The sequence below is a fragment of the Pithys albifrons genome, chromosome 21 (assembly GCF_047495875.1).
Source record: "Pithys albifrons albifrons isolate INPA30051 chromosome 21, PitAlb_v1, whole genome shotgun sequence".
NCBI lineage: Eukaryota > Metazoa > Chordata > Aves > Passeriformes > Thamnophilidae > Pithys > Pithys albifrons.
The window spans coordinates 8675178-8686999 of NC_092478.1; the positions used below are offsets into that span (position 1 = coordinate 8675178).

At 58.1% G+C, this 11822-nt stretch overlaps 3 protein-coding genes across 4 annotated transcripts in view; 1 reads left to right on the forward strand and 2 right to left on the reverse strand.

Annotated features, from left to right (window-relative positions):
* VPS53 (VPS53 subunit of GARP complex) overlaps nucleotides 1–479 on the reverse strand; it is a 63820-nt gene extending 63341 nt beyond the window's left edge. For both annotated transcript variants that reach the window (XM_071575050.1, XM_071575049.1), the window contains exon 1: nucleotides 371–479. In XM_071575050.1, coding sequence (XP_071431151.1) covers nucleotides 371–454 — 84 coding nt within the window. In that variant the 5' untranslated portion in view covers nucleotides 455–479. The remainder of the gene's footprint in view (nucleotides 1–370) is intronic.
* An 80-nt stretch (nucleotides 480–559) lies between these two features.
* Nucleotides 560–7069, forward strand: TLCD3A (TLC domain containing 3A). The gene is made up of 5 exons (XM_071575119.1): nucleotides 560–945; nucleotides 1569–1652; nucleotides 3734–3947; nucleotides 4061–4156; nucleotides 4929–7069. Exons 1-5 carry the CDS (start codon nucleotides 824–826, stop codon nucleotides 5196–5198), a joined length of 786 nt encoding a protein of 261 aa, XP_071431220.1. The 5' UTR covers nucleotides 560–823; the 3' UTR covers nucleotides 5199–7069.
* A 468-nt stretch (nucleotides 7070–7537) lies between these two features.
* Nucleotides 7538–11818, reverse strand: GEMIN4 (gem nuclear organelle associated protein 4). Its single transcript, XM_071574915.1, has 2 exons — nucleotides 11190–11818; nucleotides 7538–10812 (listed from the first exon to the last, which is right to left on the reverse strand). The coding sequence occupies exons 1-2, from the start codon at nucleotides 11197–11199 to the stop codon at nucleotides 7583–7585; spliced, it is 3240 nt and encodes a 1079-aa protein (XP_071431016.1). The 5' UTR covers nucleotides 11200–11818; the 3' UTR covers nucleotides 7538–7582.
* Between the last annotated feature and the right edge of the window lie 4 nt (nucleotides 11819–11822).

An 11822-nucleotide genomic window follows, 5' to 3' on the forward strand; every position in this document is an offset into this window, starting at 1 on the left:
AGACGTTCAGATTACACTGGCTTCCACCGAGCCACAGGCATTCGAGTGCACTGAGGTGCTTTACACCCCACGTAACAGGCCTTGCACCAGCGCCAGAGCTCCGCGTTGCCGCAGAGCCGCCAGCACCCCGCGCCAGCGGCGGGGACGCGGGGAGACCCGCTCAGAACAGGCCCGAGAACCTCGGACCCGGACTCCGAGCGCACCCCCGGTGCTGCCGGGGCTCTGCCGCACGCCGGGCACTGCCAGCCCAGAGCTCCCTGGGCCCAGCAGCGTTAGGCCCGGAGAGCGCAGTGGGGACTCGGGGGAGCTCGGCCGGCCCCGGGCCGCGCCCCACAGCTGTCCCCTCGCGGGGGGAACTGCCCCGGCGCACCTGCTCGATGGCGGCCTGCACGGCGGGCGCCAGTTCCAGCGCCGCCTCCAACCCGGCCTCCAGCTCCGGCTCGTCCTCCTCCATGGCGGCCGCGCCGCTTCCGCCTCGCTGATGCGGGGGGCGGGGCCTCGGCGGGAGGGGCGGGGCAAAGACGGGTGTGGTCTGGCAGAGGGGGCGTGGTTTGTTCCGAGGGGCGGGGCCTCCCGCCCGGCGCAGCGGGCGCGTCCCGGCGGTACCGAAGCGGACCGAGCCGGGCCGGGCTGGGCCGGGCTGGGCCGGGCCGAGCCGGGCCGAGTTGGGCCGAGCTGGGCTGGGCTGGGCTGAGTTGGTCTAAGCCAACCTGGGCTGAGATAAACGGAGCCGAGCCGAGCGGAGCTGAGGCGAGCCGGGCCCTCCCGCCGTCCGCCCGGCTATTGACAAGCGGCGGCGGCGGGAGGCAGCACAGCCGTCCCCATGTGGCGGACGCTGGCCCTCGCCTCCGCCTTCTTCCCGGGGCTCTTCATCCTGTGCATCCGGTTGCTGCGCTGGGCCGCCCCGGGATGGAGCCTCAAGGACCGCATCCTCCTCAGCGGCAGGTACGGCGGGGGCGGCGGGAGGCGACACGCGGCGCGGGCCAACAACCCACCGGGACCGGCAGCGGGAGCGGGGGCGATCCGGGCGGGCCAGGGGCACCGAGAGCCCGCATCCGGGGATGCCCAAGCCCGCGACGCTCTGAGGGCCGGAGCCCGGCTGTGCCGAGCCCAGATCCTGCCAAGGGGAGCAGGGGCCGGTGGCCAGAGCAGCCCCCGAGGGTGGACAGCCCCTGAAGGTGGGCATTCCAAGAGGATGGGCATTCCCCGAGCATGGGCAGCTCCCGAGGGTGGGCATCCCCCCAGGCACAGGCAGCCCTGGCCGGCTGTACCCCCCAGCTGTGGTACCCATTGTCAGAGCAGGGATGCTCCAGTGCGTTGCTCACTCTGCCCATGGGGAACGGGCAGCATTACCACTGACCCACGGCGGTGGAAGGGATGACACCTGGTGAGAACCCCTGCTCTGTGTCCCCGGGAGGCAGCGCCTGGCACAGCCCCCCCTGCCGTGTCCTGGCTGTGATGAAGTTGTGAGTGGGCATCTAAGTGCTACCAGCTCTTCTGGTGCCAGTCCTGTGCCTCGGCCCTTCTGGGGTCCCATTTGGAGTGACTGTTTCCCCTCTCTGTTTCAGGCTGGTGTCAACGGTCCAAGCCACGATGGCAACAGTGTCAGGGCTCACAGTTGTCTTTAGCTGCAAGAATGTGGTGTACGACAGGTAACCCACCCAGTGCCCACCCCAGAGCTCCGCTGTCCCTCGGGGAACGCACGGAGGATATGCCTGGCCAGCTCCCGCCTGGAGTGTTTAATGCCAAAGGCTTGCATGTACAAAGGGGAGAGAAAAACCAGTTTTGTGTTCCTCTTTCCTCCACCTCGTGTGAGGGGTTGGGCAATGTGCTGGCTGTGCACCCCCCTGAACAGCACCAGCTTGTTCCAAGTGCTCAGACACGGACGGGGCTGCTCTGCCAGCACAGTCTCCTCCAGAGGACAGGCTGCAACACAAGCTGTATATGAGCAAAAAATATAGACATCATCAGTTCTAAAGGGGTAGGGAGTCTCCTTGCGGGAAGCTGAAATTGCTACCGAGTCAAGCAGACCTAGTAAGAACTGATTTTAGAGGTACATCGCCTTCTGTGTGCCAAAGGGATTCTAGAGGAGTCCAGAAATGAGAAAATCAGAATGGAGTTTTCTCTGAAGGAAAATCTCATTGCCTTGTCCTCAGAGATAAACTGCCCAGAAGTGGCTCTCAGGAGGAGTGATAGCGCAATCTGGGTCAGAAGACTTAAAAACAGAGCTATTATCCAGACTAGCAGAGAAGATTGCAGGAGGCAAGAATATAATTATGCTGAGCTGGAATTTGACTGTCACACACTGATTTTTAGGAAGGGCTGCCCCCTTGGTCATTGCAGACTTTTCTTTAATACAGAGATGTGAAGTGTCCTGCCTTGCTCTGGATAGTGAGATCTATCCAGATTGCTCAGTCCTGCTTAACTCAGGCAGTCTATGAGTTACCTTTTTGCTCTACAGTAAAATTTCTGCTGTACAGATAAGGCAGATGATGAATCCCAGAGCCACACAGACGGAAGGTGCTGCCAGCAGCACTCCTTCCCCCCGGAGCTGTCTGCTTGCCCGGGTGTTCTCAAGGCCAGTGGCTCTGTGCAAACACTTTGTGGGCAGAGACCTAGATTTTCTTTGAATCTGGAGGAAATAGAGCCCAGTGCTCAGCAGGGAAGGCCTTGGAGAATGACAGCAGGACAGTGCGCCAGGAACCATCACAAAGGTTGCAGTAAAACTGCCAGTTTATTTACAGAGGCCGACAATCGTTATATTGCCAGTGCTGTAATTGCCCTCCAAAGCCCTGGGCAAGTTTTGCAAACACAATCGCTTGCCCTCCCTGCTTTACATCACTGACATCTTTCTTATCTGGGACAGAAGTGCAGGCAGCAAAATTTTTCTTGGGATGCCAGGAGAACGAAAACTGTTCTAGCTGAGCCCCAAGCTACATTTATTTAAGCAACAGCATTGGGTGGTTTGGGCTTTTTTTATCAGTGTGATTTCACCCAGGACTTTTTAAGGAGGCTGGAGTCCCTGCAGAGCAGGGCTTGCTGCTGCCCGGATTGTGCAACCGGGATTCCGACATGCTTTGGGAACAGGCAGCTGCCTGCAATTATTTCCCAACTGACAAACGCCTGATGGGGGTTTGTTGCTTATATTGGATATTTTGCGCTTCACTCTCTAAACTCCAGACCAGGCATCGACAGTTAACTGTGAGTTCTCCACAAGCTTTCCAAATCCTCCCTGGGTTAGGCAGCCACCTGACATGGCTTGGCAGGCAGGAGGGACCCAGGGGCAGAGTTTTTTGCTCCCCTCAAGCACCAGCTCTGAGGGTCCCAAGGCTTAGGGGAGCAGATCACCTGCTGCAGAGACATCAGTTTGGTGCTGGATCCTGAGGAGTGCTGTGCCCCTGGCCCATGCAGCAAATACTTGGCTGTGGGGCTAATCAGGCTTCTCACCAGTGCTGTGTTTGTGCTTGGCCAGGCTGAGCTTGGTGCCTGGCACAGCCCAGGGGGAAGCAGAGGCAGTGCCAAGTTGTCCTCCGCACATACCAGGTACCTTTTCTCTGGGACAGTCTGTACCTGCTCAGCCAAATCAAGGTAGAATTTGCCCCATTTCAGTTTGCCATCAACTTCAAAACATGCTGCTGCCATTTCAGACCTAAAGACTCTCTTCCACCTTCCAGAGCATTGTGAGGTGCTTGGAGCCCTTGCAAGTCCTCTGTGTGTGCTGCTCCTCCCCTAGGCACTGGCTGGCTGTGGAGTACGTCTGGGTCCTTGTTCCCTACATGACTTATGACATTTATGTCATGTACCTCTGCCACTGGCACAAAAGCCAGGAAAAGGGAATTGCTGAGAAGAAGCACTCGCTGGCCAGCGTGTGGAGCTTCCTCCTGCAGGAGCGGCTGATGGTGACCCACCACCTCTTCATCCTCATTGTGCTCACCCCCATCACCCAGGTAAGGGCTGGGCACAGCTGCTGCAGGAGCCCAGGGTGCCCTGGAGGTGCTGGGTGTTGGTTCCTGGACACCTCTCTGGAGAGCCCCATGCTCACTGCTGTCTTTCTTTACAGCACTTCAGGGGAGAGCTGGGAGACTTCTTTGTGGGCTGCATCTTCACAGCAGAGCTGAGCACGCCTTTCGTATCCTTGGGCAAAATCCTCATGCAGGTAGGTGAGGAGGGACAGAGCTCAGGTCTGGGAACCCCACAGCAGTTTGTACCCTTTCCCTGCCCCAGGCTTCATCAGCCCCTGTTCATGCAACAGCTGGGCTTGGGGTCTCAGAGAGGGGCAGCCCCACAGCTATAACCCAAATCTCCCCTGCAGTACTGCCCTCCTCCCTGTGTCCCTTTCCTTTCCCCCAGTAAGCAGCATGCCCAGTGGCATCTCAGAACTGGAGCCTGGTGCTGTCCTCTCTTGCCTGTCCCTCCCCTGTCCCATGTTCACTCCCACCCCAGCCCTCTGCCCTCATTTCTCTTCTCCCTATCCTCCTCCATCCCTTCACACCCCATTTTCCTGCTCCAGCTCCTCCAAACCTGCCTGAAGGAAAGTTATAGCCAGGTGAGGGTTGGTCTCTTCTCCCAGGCACTCAGCAATAGGACAAGGGGGCACGGGCTCAAGCTCTGCCAGGGGAAATTTAAGTGGGATATCAGAAAGAAATTCTTTCCAGAGAGAGTAATCAGGCATTGGAATGGGCTGCCCAGAGAGGGGGTGGATTCCCCATCCCTGGAGGTTTTTCAGCTGAGCTTGGCCGTGGCACTGAGTGCCATGATCTGGTAAAGGGACTGGAGTTGGACCAAGGGTTGGACTCGATGATCTCAGAGGTCTTTTCCAACCCAATCCATTCTATGATTCTATGCTCATCTCCCTGCCCCAGCACAGTCAGTGCCCAAGGAGAAATGGGCTGCTGCTAACCCCCATGCTGGCCTTCTTCCTTCCCCAGCTCAAAATGCAGGACACGCTCCTGCACAAGGTGAACGGGATCCTCATCCTGGTGACCTTCTTCCTCTGCCGCATCCTCCTCTTCCCCTTCATGTACGCGGCCTATGCCAGGCAGGTGGGGATCCCCGTTTACCTGGTGCCTTTCCGCATCCCACTGCACTGCAACATCGCCAACGCCTCACTCATCGCCCCCCAGCTCTATTGGTTCAGGCTCATCTGCCGCAAAGCCGCCCGTCTCTACGGCCGCGCGCCCGCCGACCGCAGCAGATAACGGCGGGCCGTGCCAGCCCAGCCGGGGCTGCAACGGGGTCAGCCCTGCCGGGGGCTGCAACGGGGTCAGCCCTGCCAGGTTCTGGAACAGGCTCAGCCCCCCCGGCTCTCCCATTGGCACTGCGGGGATCGGAGCAGGAGCAGCGATAGCGCCGGGCTGTTCCAGCTGGAAGCAGCCTCACCTCACGTCTGCACCGCCGTGCCAGGCAGCACCAGCCGGGGCTAGGAAGGCTTTCCTCCCACACCGCTCCAGCGCCTTTGTGTCCACCCACCCGCGGGTGCCGGGGTGGGAGCCACACGGGAAGCACAACATTCCTTCTGGGATTGAACACTGCAGCACAGAACTAACGGTTACACGAGAGGGGTTTGTTCCAACCCCCCCGCGGTGTGTTCCAGAGCTGACACCAGACACCGGCACGGCGCTGTGGAGGAGCCTGCAGGCAGAGGAGGAGATCCTGAAGCATCCAGCCCTCACAGCAGCAGGGATGGGGAGCCGTGTGCAGGACCTGCCGCAGCCCTAACTCGCTGCTCTAGCTCTGCTCAACCTCCAGCCAAGAGCAGAGCCAGGCCTGGAGCTGCAGCACAGTTCTGCAGAGCTGTTCCTGACCCTTACTGACTTCACCTCCACACTACAGCCCTGTTCAGCTTCTGACCTCCCACGTGAACCTGCTGCTGGGCTCAAGCTCATTTAAAGCCCCACTTAACCCAAAGGTGCTTTTCATTACAAGTGTATGATGTCTGTCAGACAGTCCTGGAACCAGAGGGCTCCAGTGTTCCCGGCAGGGCTGGAGGGAAGAAGCTCATGGCAGGACAGGGGAATGGTTACACTGCCTCAGAGCAACTCTGGCAGGGCAGGGTGCCCATAGCTGAAGGGCAGGATGGGGATGGGAACCTGCCAAGTCCTCATCTCACCAATACAACATGGCACTATGCAGAGCCCTTTGTTGGCAGAGGATGCAAATTTCACCTCCCTCCCTAACCCCAGCTGCTTTTATCTGCCTCGAATTCTCTGAGAAGGTATTTAAAACCATCTGGCACACGGTGCCTTGCTCTGCCCTCCAGCTGGCACCACCACGCCCTGGCAGCACCTGTGGAACAGCCCAAGCTCCAGTTGTATAGTCCATTCCTCCAGCATCATCTGACTCCCCCACAAGGAACAGGAACAAAACTAGGGCAGTGCAGAAGGAACCAGCAACCTCAGAGCAGGGCACTGAGCTGGTCTTCCTTCAGCAGTTCAGCCCATTTCCAGCTTCAGTAGCAGCAAAATGGGTACAGGCTCCCCAGCTCATCCTGTGCCCCAGCATTCACGAGCCCTGTGGGTGTGTGCAATCAGACCACAGTGGTTCAGTGCAGTTCATTTCATTCCCTGCAGCCACCAGCACAAGCCAGGGCAGCCACCTCCTCCCCACAGCCTCCTGTGCCTGCTCCAGGGCAGGGAACTGCACCAGCATGGCCTCAGCAGGGCCCTGGCACGGCCCCAGTAGTCCCCGTGCCTGGGAGACCTGTGACCACCCTGTGCCTTTTGTTCTGTCTGAAACCAGCAGCCAAGCTCTGGAAGACCTGGATCTTTTAGGTGCTGGATCTCATCCCAGCCATAGCTGTTGTTCTGGATTGAGTGAAAAAAGAGGGCCTCTTCCAACGTGGGGCCAGTTGTTGCGGAAACGCCGCTGTCAGATTAACCACCGAGACCAGCTGATGTTATAAACCGCTTGCAACTCATTACAGATGTTTGTATCTCACTGTTTTCATTGCAAATAACGTGCCTTATGTAAGGACGAAAAAAGCCCAGCCAATGAGGCATCTCAGTTTGCACTAACACTGCCCTATTTACTGTCAGGAGACTAATAAAGATTTCCTTTCTGAGTCACACCACTGGCTGACTCTCCCACGTGCCATTCATTTCTGGGTTGGGGTGTTACACACAGGGCTACTGCTGCACCCCCACCTCCGGGCAGGAGCAACACACGCATATTTCTAAAGGTTCCTGCCTGTCCTGAACTCACCCAACTCGCTTCCCAACCTCCAACTTGCTTCCCAGCCTCTGGCAGCACGTGGTGAACCCAGCAATCCTCCTAGGAGAGGGCTGGTGGCAAAGAAGCTGGAAGGAAGCAATTTTCCTGATGCCAGCGGCTACTGGGTTCTCTGTGTAAATCCAGACTGCCAGCAGGCAAGGCTGGAGCCACGGAACTGGCAGCTCAGCTCAGGAACAGCTGTGTCCACAGTTACTCCCACAGAAAACTGAAGTTCTTCCTCCTCCCCATCTTTATATGGCCCCTTCACTGATTGGGCTGGCCAGGAAAAAACACAGCAGGGGGGAAACAAAAGTGAAAAATAGGGTTTATTACAGATCTTACAATATCCAGGTAAGGGTACCCTGCAGTAGGGTCAGTGCTCTCTTCTGTCACCCTCTCCAGCTCCTTGATGTGGGTCCTCAGCCGAGTGTGCTCCCAGCTTGCTGAGCTTCTGCAGGAGGGGGCTGCGCAGCGCCTTGTCCCCCACGTTGTCTGTGATGGCCTCCAGGAAGTGCCTCTCGTTGGCTCTGCGCAGGGTGTTGCTGGGGGACGTGTCGGCGTTGCTGAACGTCTCGTACTGCGAGAGGATCTCCAGTGCCACCACCACCAGGGGCTCACCACAGCCCTCGCCCGGCAGCATGGCAGCAATGTGCAGCAGGTGGCAGAACATCTGGATGCAGACGAAGGACACCTCCTGCGTGGAGGTCCCGTCCTCTGAGGGGTGCAAGGAGGGTCCTGCAGTGCTCTTGATGGAGGTCAGCAGGTCTGTCAGGCTGCTGCAGTACAGCTGGACCACGTGGAGCCAAGCCTCTGGCGGCAGCCAGGTGGAACAGCTGGAGCTGCAGAGGAGCTGGAAGCCTCTCAGGAAGAGCACAGAGAGCTGGAGGTAGCAGGCAAAAGGGCGGAGGTTGAGCAGGGGCATGTACTGCACATACTCCAGTGTGTACGGCACGTGTAGGACTTGCCTCTGCAGCAGGATTTCCACCACGTGCACGAGCCTCTTCCACTCGCTGTGGCTGCACCAAGGGAGCACCTGTATGAGGGCCACCAGGAACCCTTTGCTGAAGAGATTCACTTCTTCAGGGTTATCCACGTTGACGGTGAGGAGCGTCAGCATCGTGTCTCTGAGGGCTGGGGACACGCAGCAGCACTCCATCCATGCCAGGAGCCCGCTGCCCGGTCCATAGGCTGGCAAAGACTGGGATGTCCACTCATCCTCAGGAAGTGTGCAGATCTCAAACAGCGTCGCCGGGACCTCATTCTTGAAGTGGTCTCCATAAAGCTTCTTCAGCCGGAGCCCAACAGTCCAGTCCAGTGACGCCACCTTCCTGTGAAGCCAAGCCAGTGACTGCACCCACAGCTCTGGGGAGGGGGTGATTTCTGGTCCCACCATCTCACAGAGCTGGCAGAGGATGTTCAGAATCAGGTCTTTGGTCTCCAGTGAAGGGAAGACCTGCTCCCCAGGCTGATGCCAGTACCTGGTGTAACCATCTAGAAGTTTGCAGAGGCAGAGGAGAAGTGGGAATGGGTGGCAGGATTTGATCCAGTGCTCTTCTGAACAGGACTGTATTCCTAAAACCTTACTGAGGATCTGCAGGCTCAGATCAACCTGAGGAGAGTCTGACTTCAAATAGGGAAGAACAAAAGCTTTGGTCACCTCTGCACGTGACACAAGTGGGGTGGCTGAATCTGGCTGCATGAGAAAGGCCAGGAACTGAAGGAACTGCTCCTCTTCCCTTACAGTGGAAAGCTTCCCCCATACTGCCTCCTCCAGACACCTCACCACCAGGCTGTGTGGCCTGCCCAGATCCTCATGGGTCTCCAAGAAGCTCAGTGCTGGGAAAGAGCAGAGGATTTGTGCAAGGAACTGGTGTGCTCCTAGGTTGACGACAGCAAGATGACAAACCTGCCTCACAGTGGCCTCAGGGCACAGCAGTGTGAGCCTGGCCACAGATGCCACAGCCCTGGTCAGGCCTTCATCAGACACACTCTTTGTGATTTGGTTGAAAGTCACATTCAGATCCTCCTGGAACCCCTCCCTGACAACCTGCAAGTTCAGGGACAGCCCTGATCCACCCCAGGATGCCAGGACACCTGAGATCACTTTGTTTTTGTCAGCTAATGGCAGCTCACTGTAACACTCCACAATGGCTTTAGTCACTTGCATCTGCAGTTCCTGGGCCTCCCTTTCTTGGTGGGACATAGCAAGGCTCACCAGTGTCTCCAGCAATTTTAAAACCAGCTCTGGTGTCTGGAAGAGAGCTTTGTTTTGCACAAGACAGTCAAGCCAGGCCTTTGAAAAGGCCCAGGTCTTTTCAGATGCAAAAACAGAGCACATGTCCACATGCCGGTCCAGCTTTTGTGCAATGATTGCCATGGCAACTGAAGACACAAGGCTGGTGGGCAAATCCTTACTCTTTGGGCTGGCATTGATCTCCTTGAGAAAGTCCTTGGTGATCTGTGTCACCTGTAACACTACACGTGCCTCATCCTCACTCAGGTCTCTGGTCTCCGAGAAGCAAACCAGGTTCTTCCCAAGAGTGGTGAGAGTGTCCCGGAGCCGGTAGCTCTCATAGCAGAGCTCCTCAGGGCTGCTCAGAGTGTCCTGCAGCTCCTCTCCCCAGGCACATAACAAGCTGCAGAGAATGTCCAAGCCAACAAAGAGCTCCTCACGAGAGAGTTTGGTCACAGACAAAAGGCTCATGGTTCTCTCTGCTTCCCTCACCTTCTCATCCAGGCCACCTTGGTGGTACTGGCTGTCACTGTCGCTGGTCCAGAGGCTGACCATGGCACTGACCTTGTCCAGGTACTCTGTGATGGGGAGGGGGCTGCTCACTGGCTCCAGCTCAGTGAACACAGAGAGCAGCTCAGCCAGGTTGGCCAAGGCATAGCACTTCATGCGGGGCTGGGCGATGCTCCCGTGGATCTGCCTTAACCCCTCCATGAGGACCATGAACAGGCCAGGGGCAGTAAGGGGGATAGTCACAGGGTCACCCTTGAACCTCTTTGGGGGCTGCAGACCATCGTCCAGCGAGGACTCACAGCCGTGCTGACATACAAGTGTGCTGAATGCAGAGACTGTCGTGTCCTCCTGTCCCTCCTTGTGCTTCATCACCTCCCACCACACATCCAGGAAGAGCCTGATGTCCGACGGGGACGTCTCACTGGCCACATACTCCACCAAGCGCTCCAGCTGGGCCCGGCACAGCTCCGGGGGCAGCGCCAGCAGCAGCTCCACAAAGACCCGGGGCACGCCGAGCACCTTGACCAGCTCGAAGAGCGCGGTGTGGTTCACGTCGGGGAGCATCGCGCCCACGGAGAAGAAGCCGTCGTCCCTCCAGCCCCACTCCAGCGAGGCGGCCGGGGGCGCGGGCAGCAGCGCCTTGGCCCACACGATGGCCACGGCCTCCCTCTTCCACAGGCCGTGCTCCCGCGGCGAGGGGCAGCGCTCGCCGATCTCCCGCAGCGCGTCGGTGATGGGCACTCCGGCCAGCGGCCAGTCGGCCTTGCGCAGCTCCCGCAGCGGCCGCGGCTGGATCAGGCGTGCGGCCAGCAGGAACCCGCCGTGCAGGATCGCCGTGTGCTCGCCCACGGCCCACGGCCCTGCGGGACACACCGTTACTGCCGCCCGGCCCGGGCCCCGGGCCCGGTCCCCGTTCCCCATTCCACTTCCCGCACCCCATCCCGCTCCCGCTCCCGGTCCTGTTCCCCTATCCCACTCCCCGCTCCCGGTCCTGTTCCCCTTTCCCCTTCCCCTATCCCGCTCCCGGTCCTGTTCCCCTTTCCCCTTCCCCTATCCCGCTCCCGGTCCTGTTCCCCTATCCCACTCCCCGCTCCCGGTCCTGTTCCCCTATCCCACTCCCCGCTCCCGGTCCTGTTCCCCTTTCCCCTTCCCCTATCCCGCTCCCGGTCCTGTTCCCCTATCCCGCTCCCCGCTCCCGGTCCCGTTCCCATATCCCACTCCCCGCTCCCGCTCTCACCCGGCTCCATGGTGGCGGCGCGCTCTGACGTCACTCGTGCACCCGCTCTGACGTCACACCCCAGTCCGCAGCGCCCCCTGGCGCCCCGGCGGTGGGCGGTTAATTAATTATTTTTATCTATAGTTACATCATTCCACTGTACTTTTATGTATTATAATGCAGTATATGCTATATAATATATAGCATGTAATTATGTCTACGGTATTATAATGCATTATATTTATATTTTAATAATTTTAACAATAATTACATAATTTATTATTGTGCCCCAATACCAACAGTGCAATTACCAGGGAAGGAAGCCCCCCATGTGGCAGCACAGCAGGTGGGCACCCAAACCACCCTCCCCAGCCACTTTTACTCGTTTCAGGGCACAGCTCACCTGTGACATGTTAGACGTGGTGGATGCACAATTCACAAACCATCATTAAACTTGAACAAAAAGCTCAAACAAGATGACAGCAAGGAATTTTTCCAGTTTAAGCTCAGAATACTGACCACAAGTGCTGACATGCTGGGGTGACTGCCAGCACTGCTGATCCTGCCTGCTCTTCTCTGTCAAACTTATTCAAGGTTTTCATCAAGAAAATGACAAGCCAGGTGTGAAAAATGCTGGGAATGACTCTCTGTATT

Bases quoted from the DNA above. Each gene is read 5' to 3' on its own strand.
- TLCD3A (XM_071575119.1), top strand. From the start codon at position 824: ATGTGGCGGACGCTGGCCCTCGCCTCCGCCTTCTTCCCGGGGCTCTTC. The intron at 946-1,568 runs GTACGGCGGGGG...TCTCTGTTTCAG, and splicing joins CGCATCCTCCTCAGCGGCAG to GCTGGTGTCAACGGTCCAAG. The intron at 3,948-4,060 runs GTAAGGGCTGGG...CTTTCTTTACAG, and splicing joins TGCTCACCCCCATCACCCAG to CACTTCAGGGGAGAGCTGGG.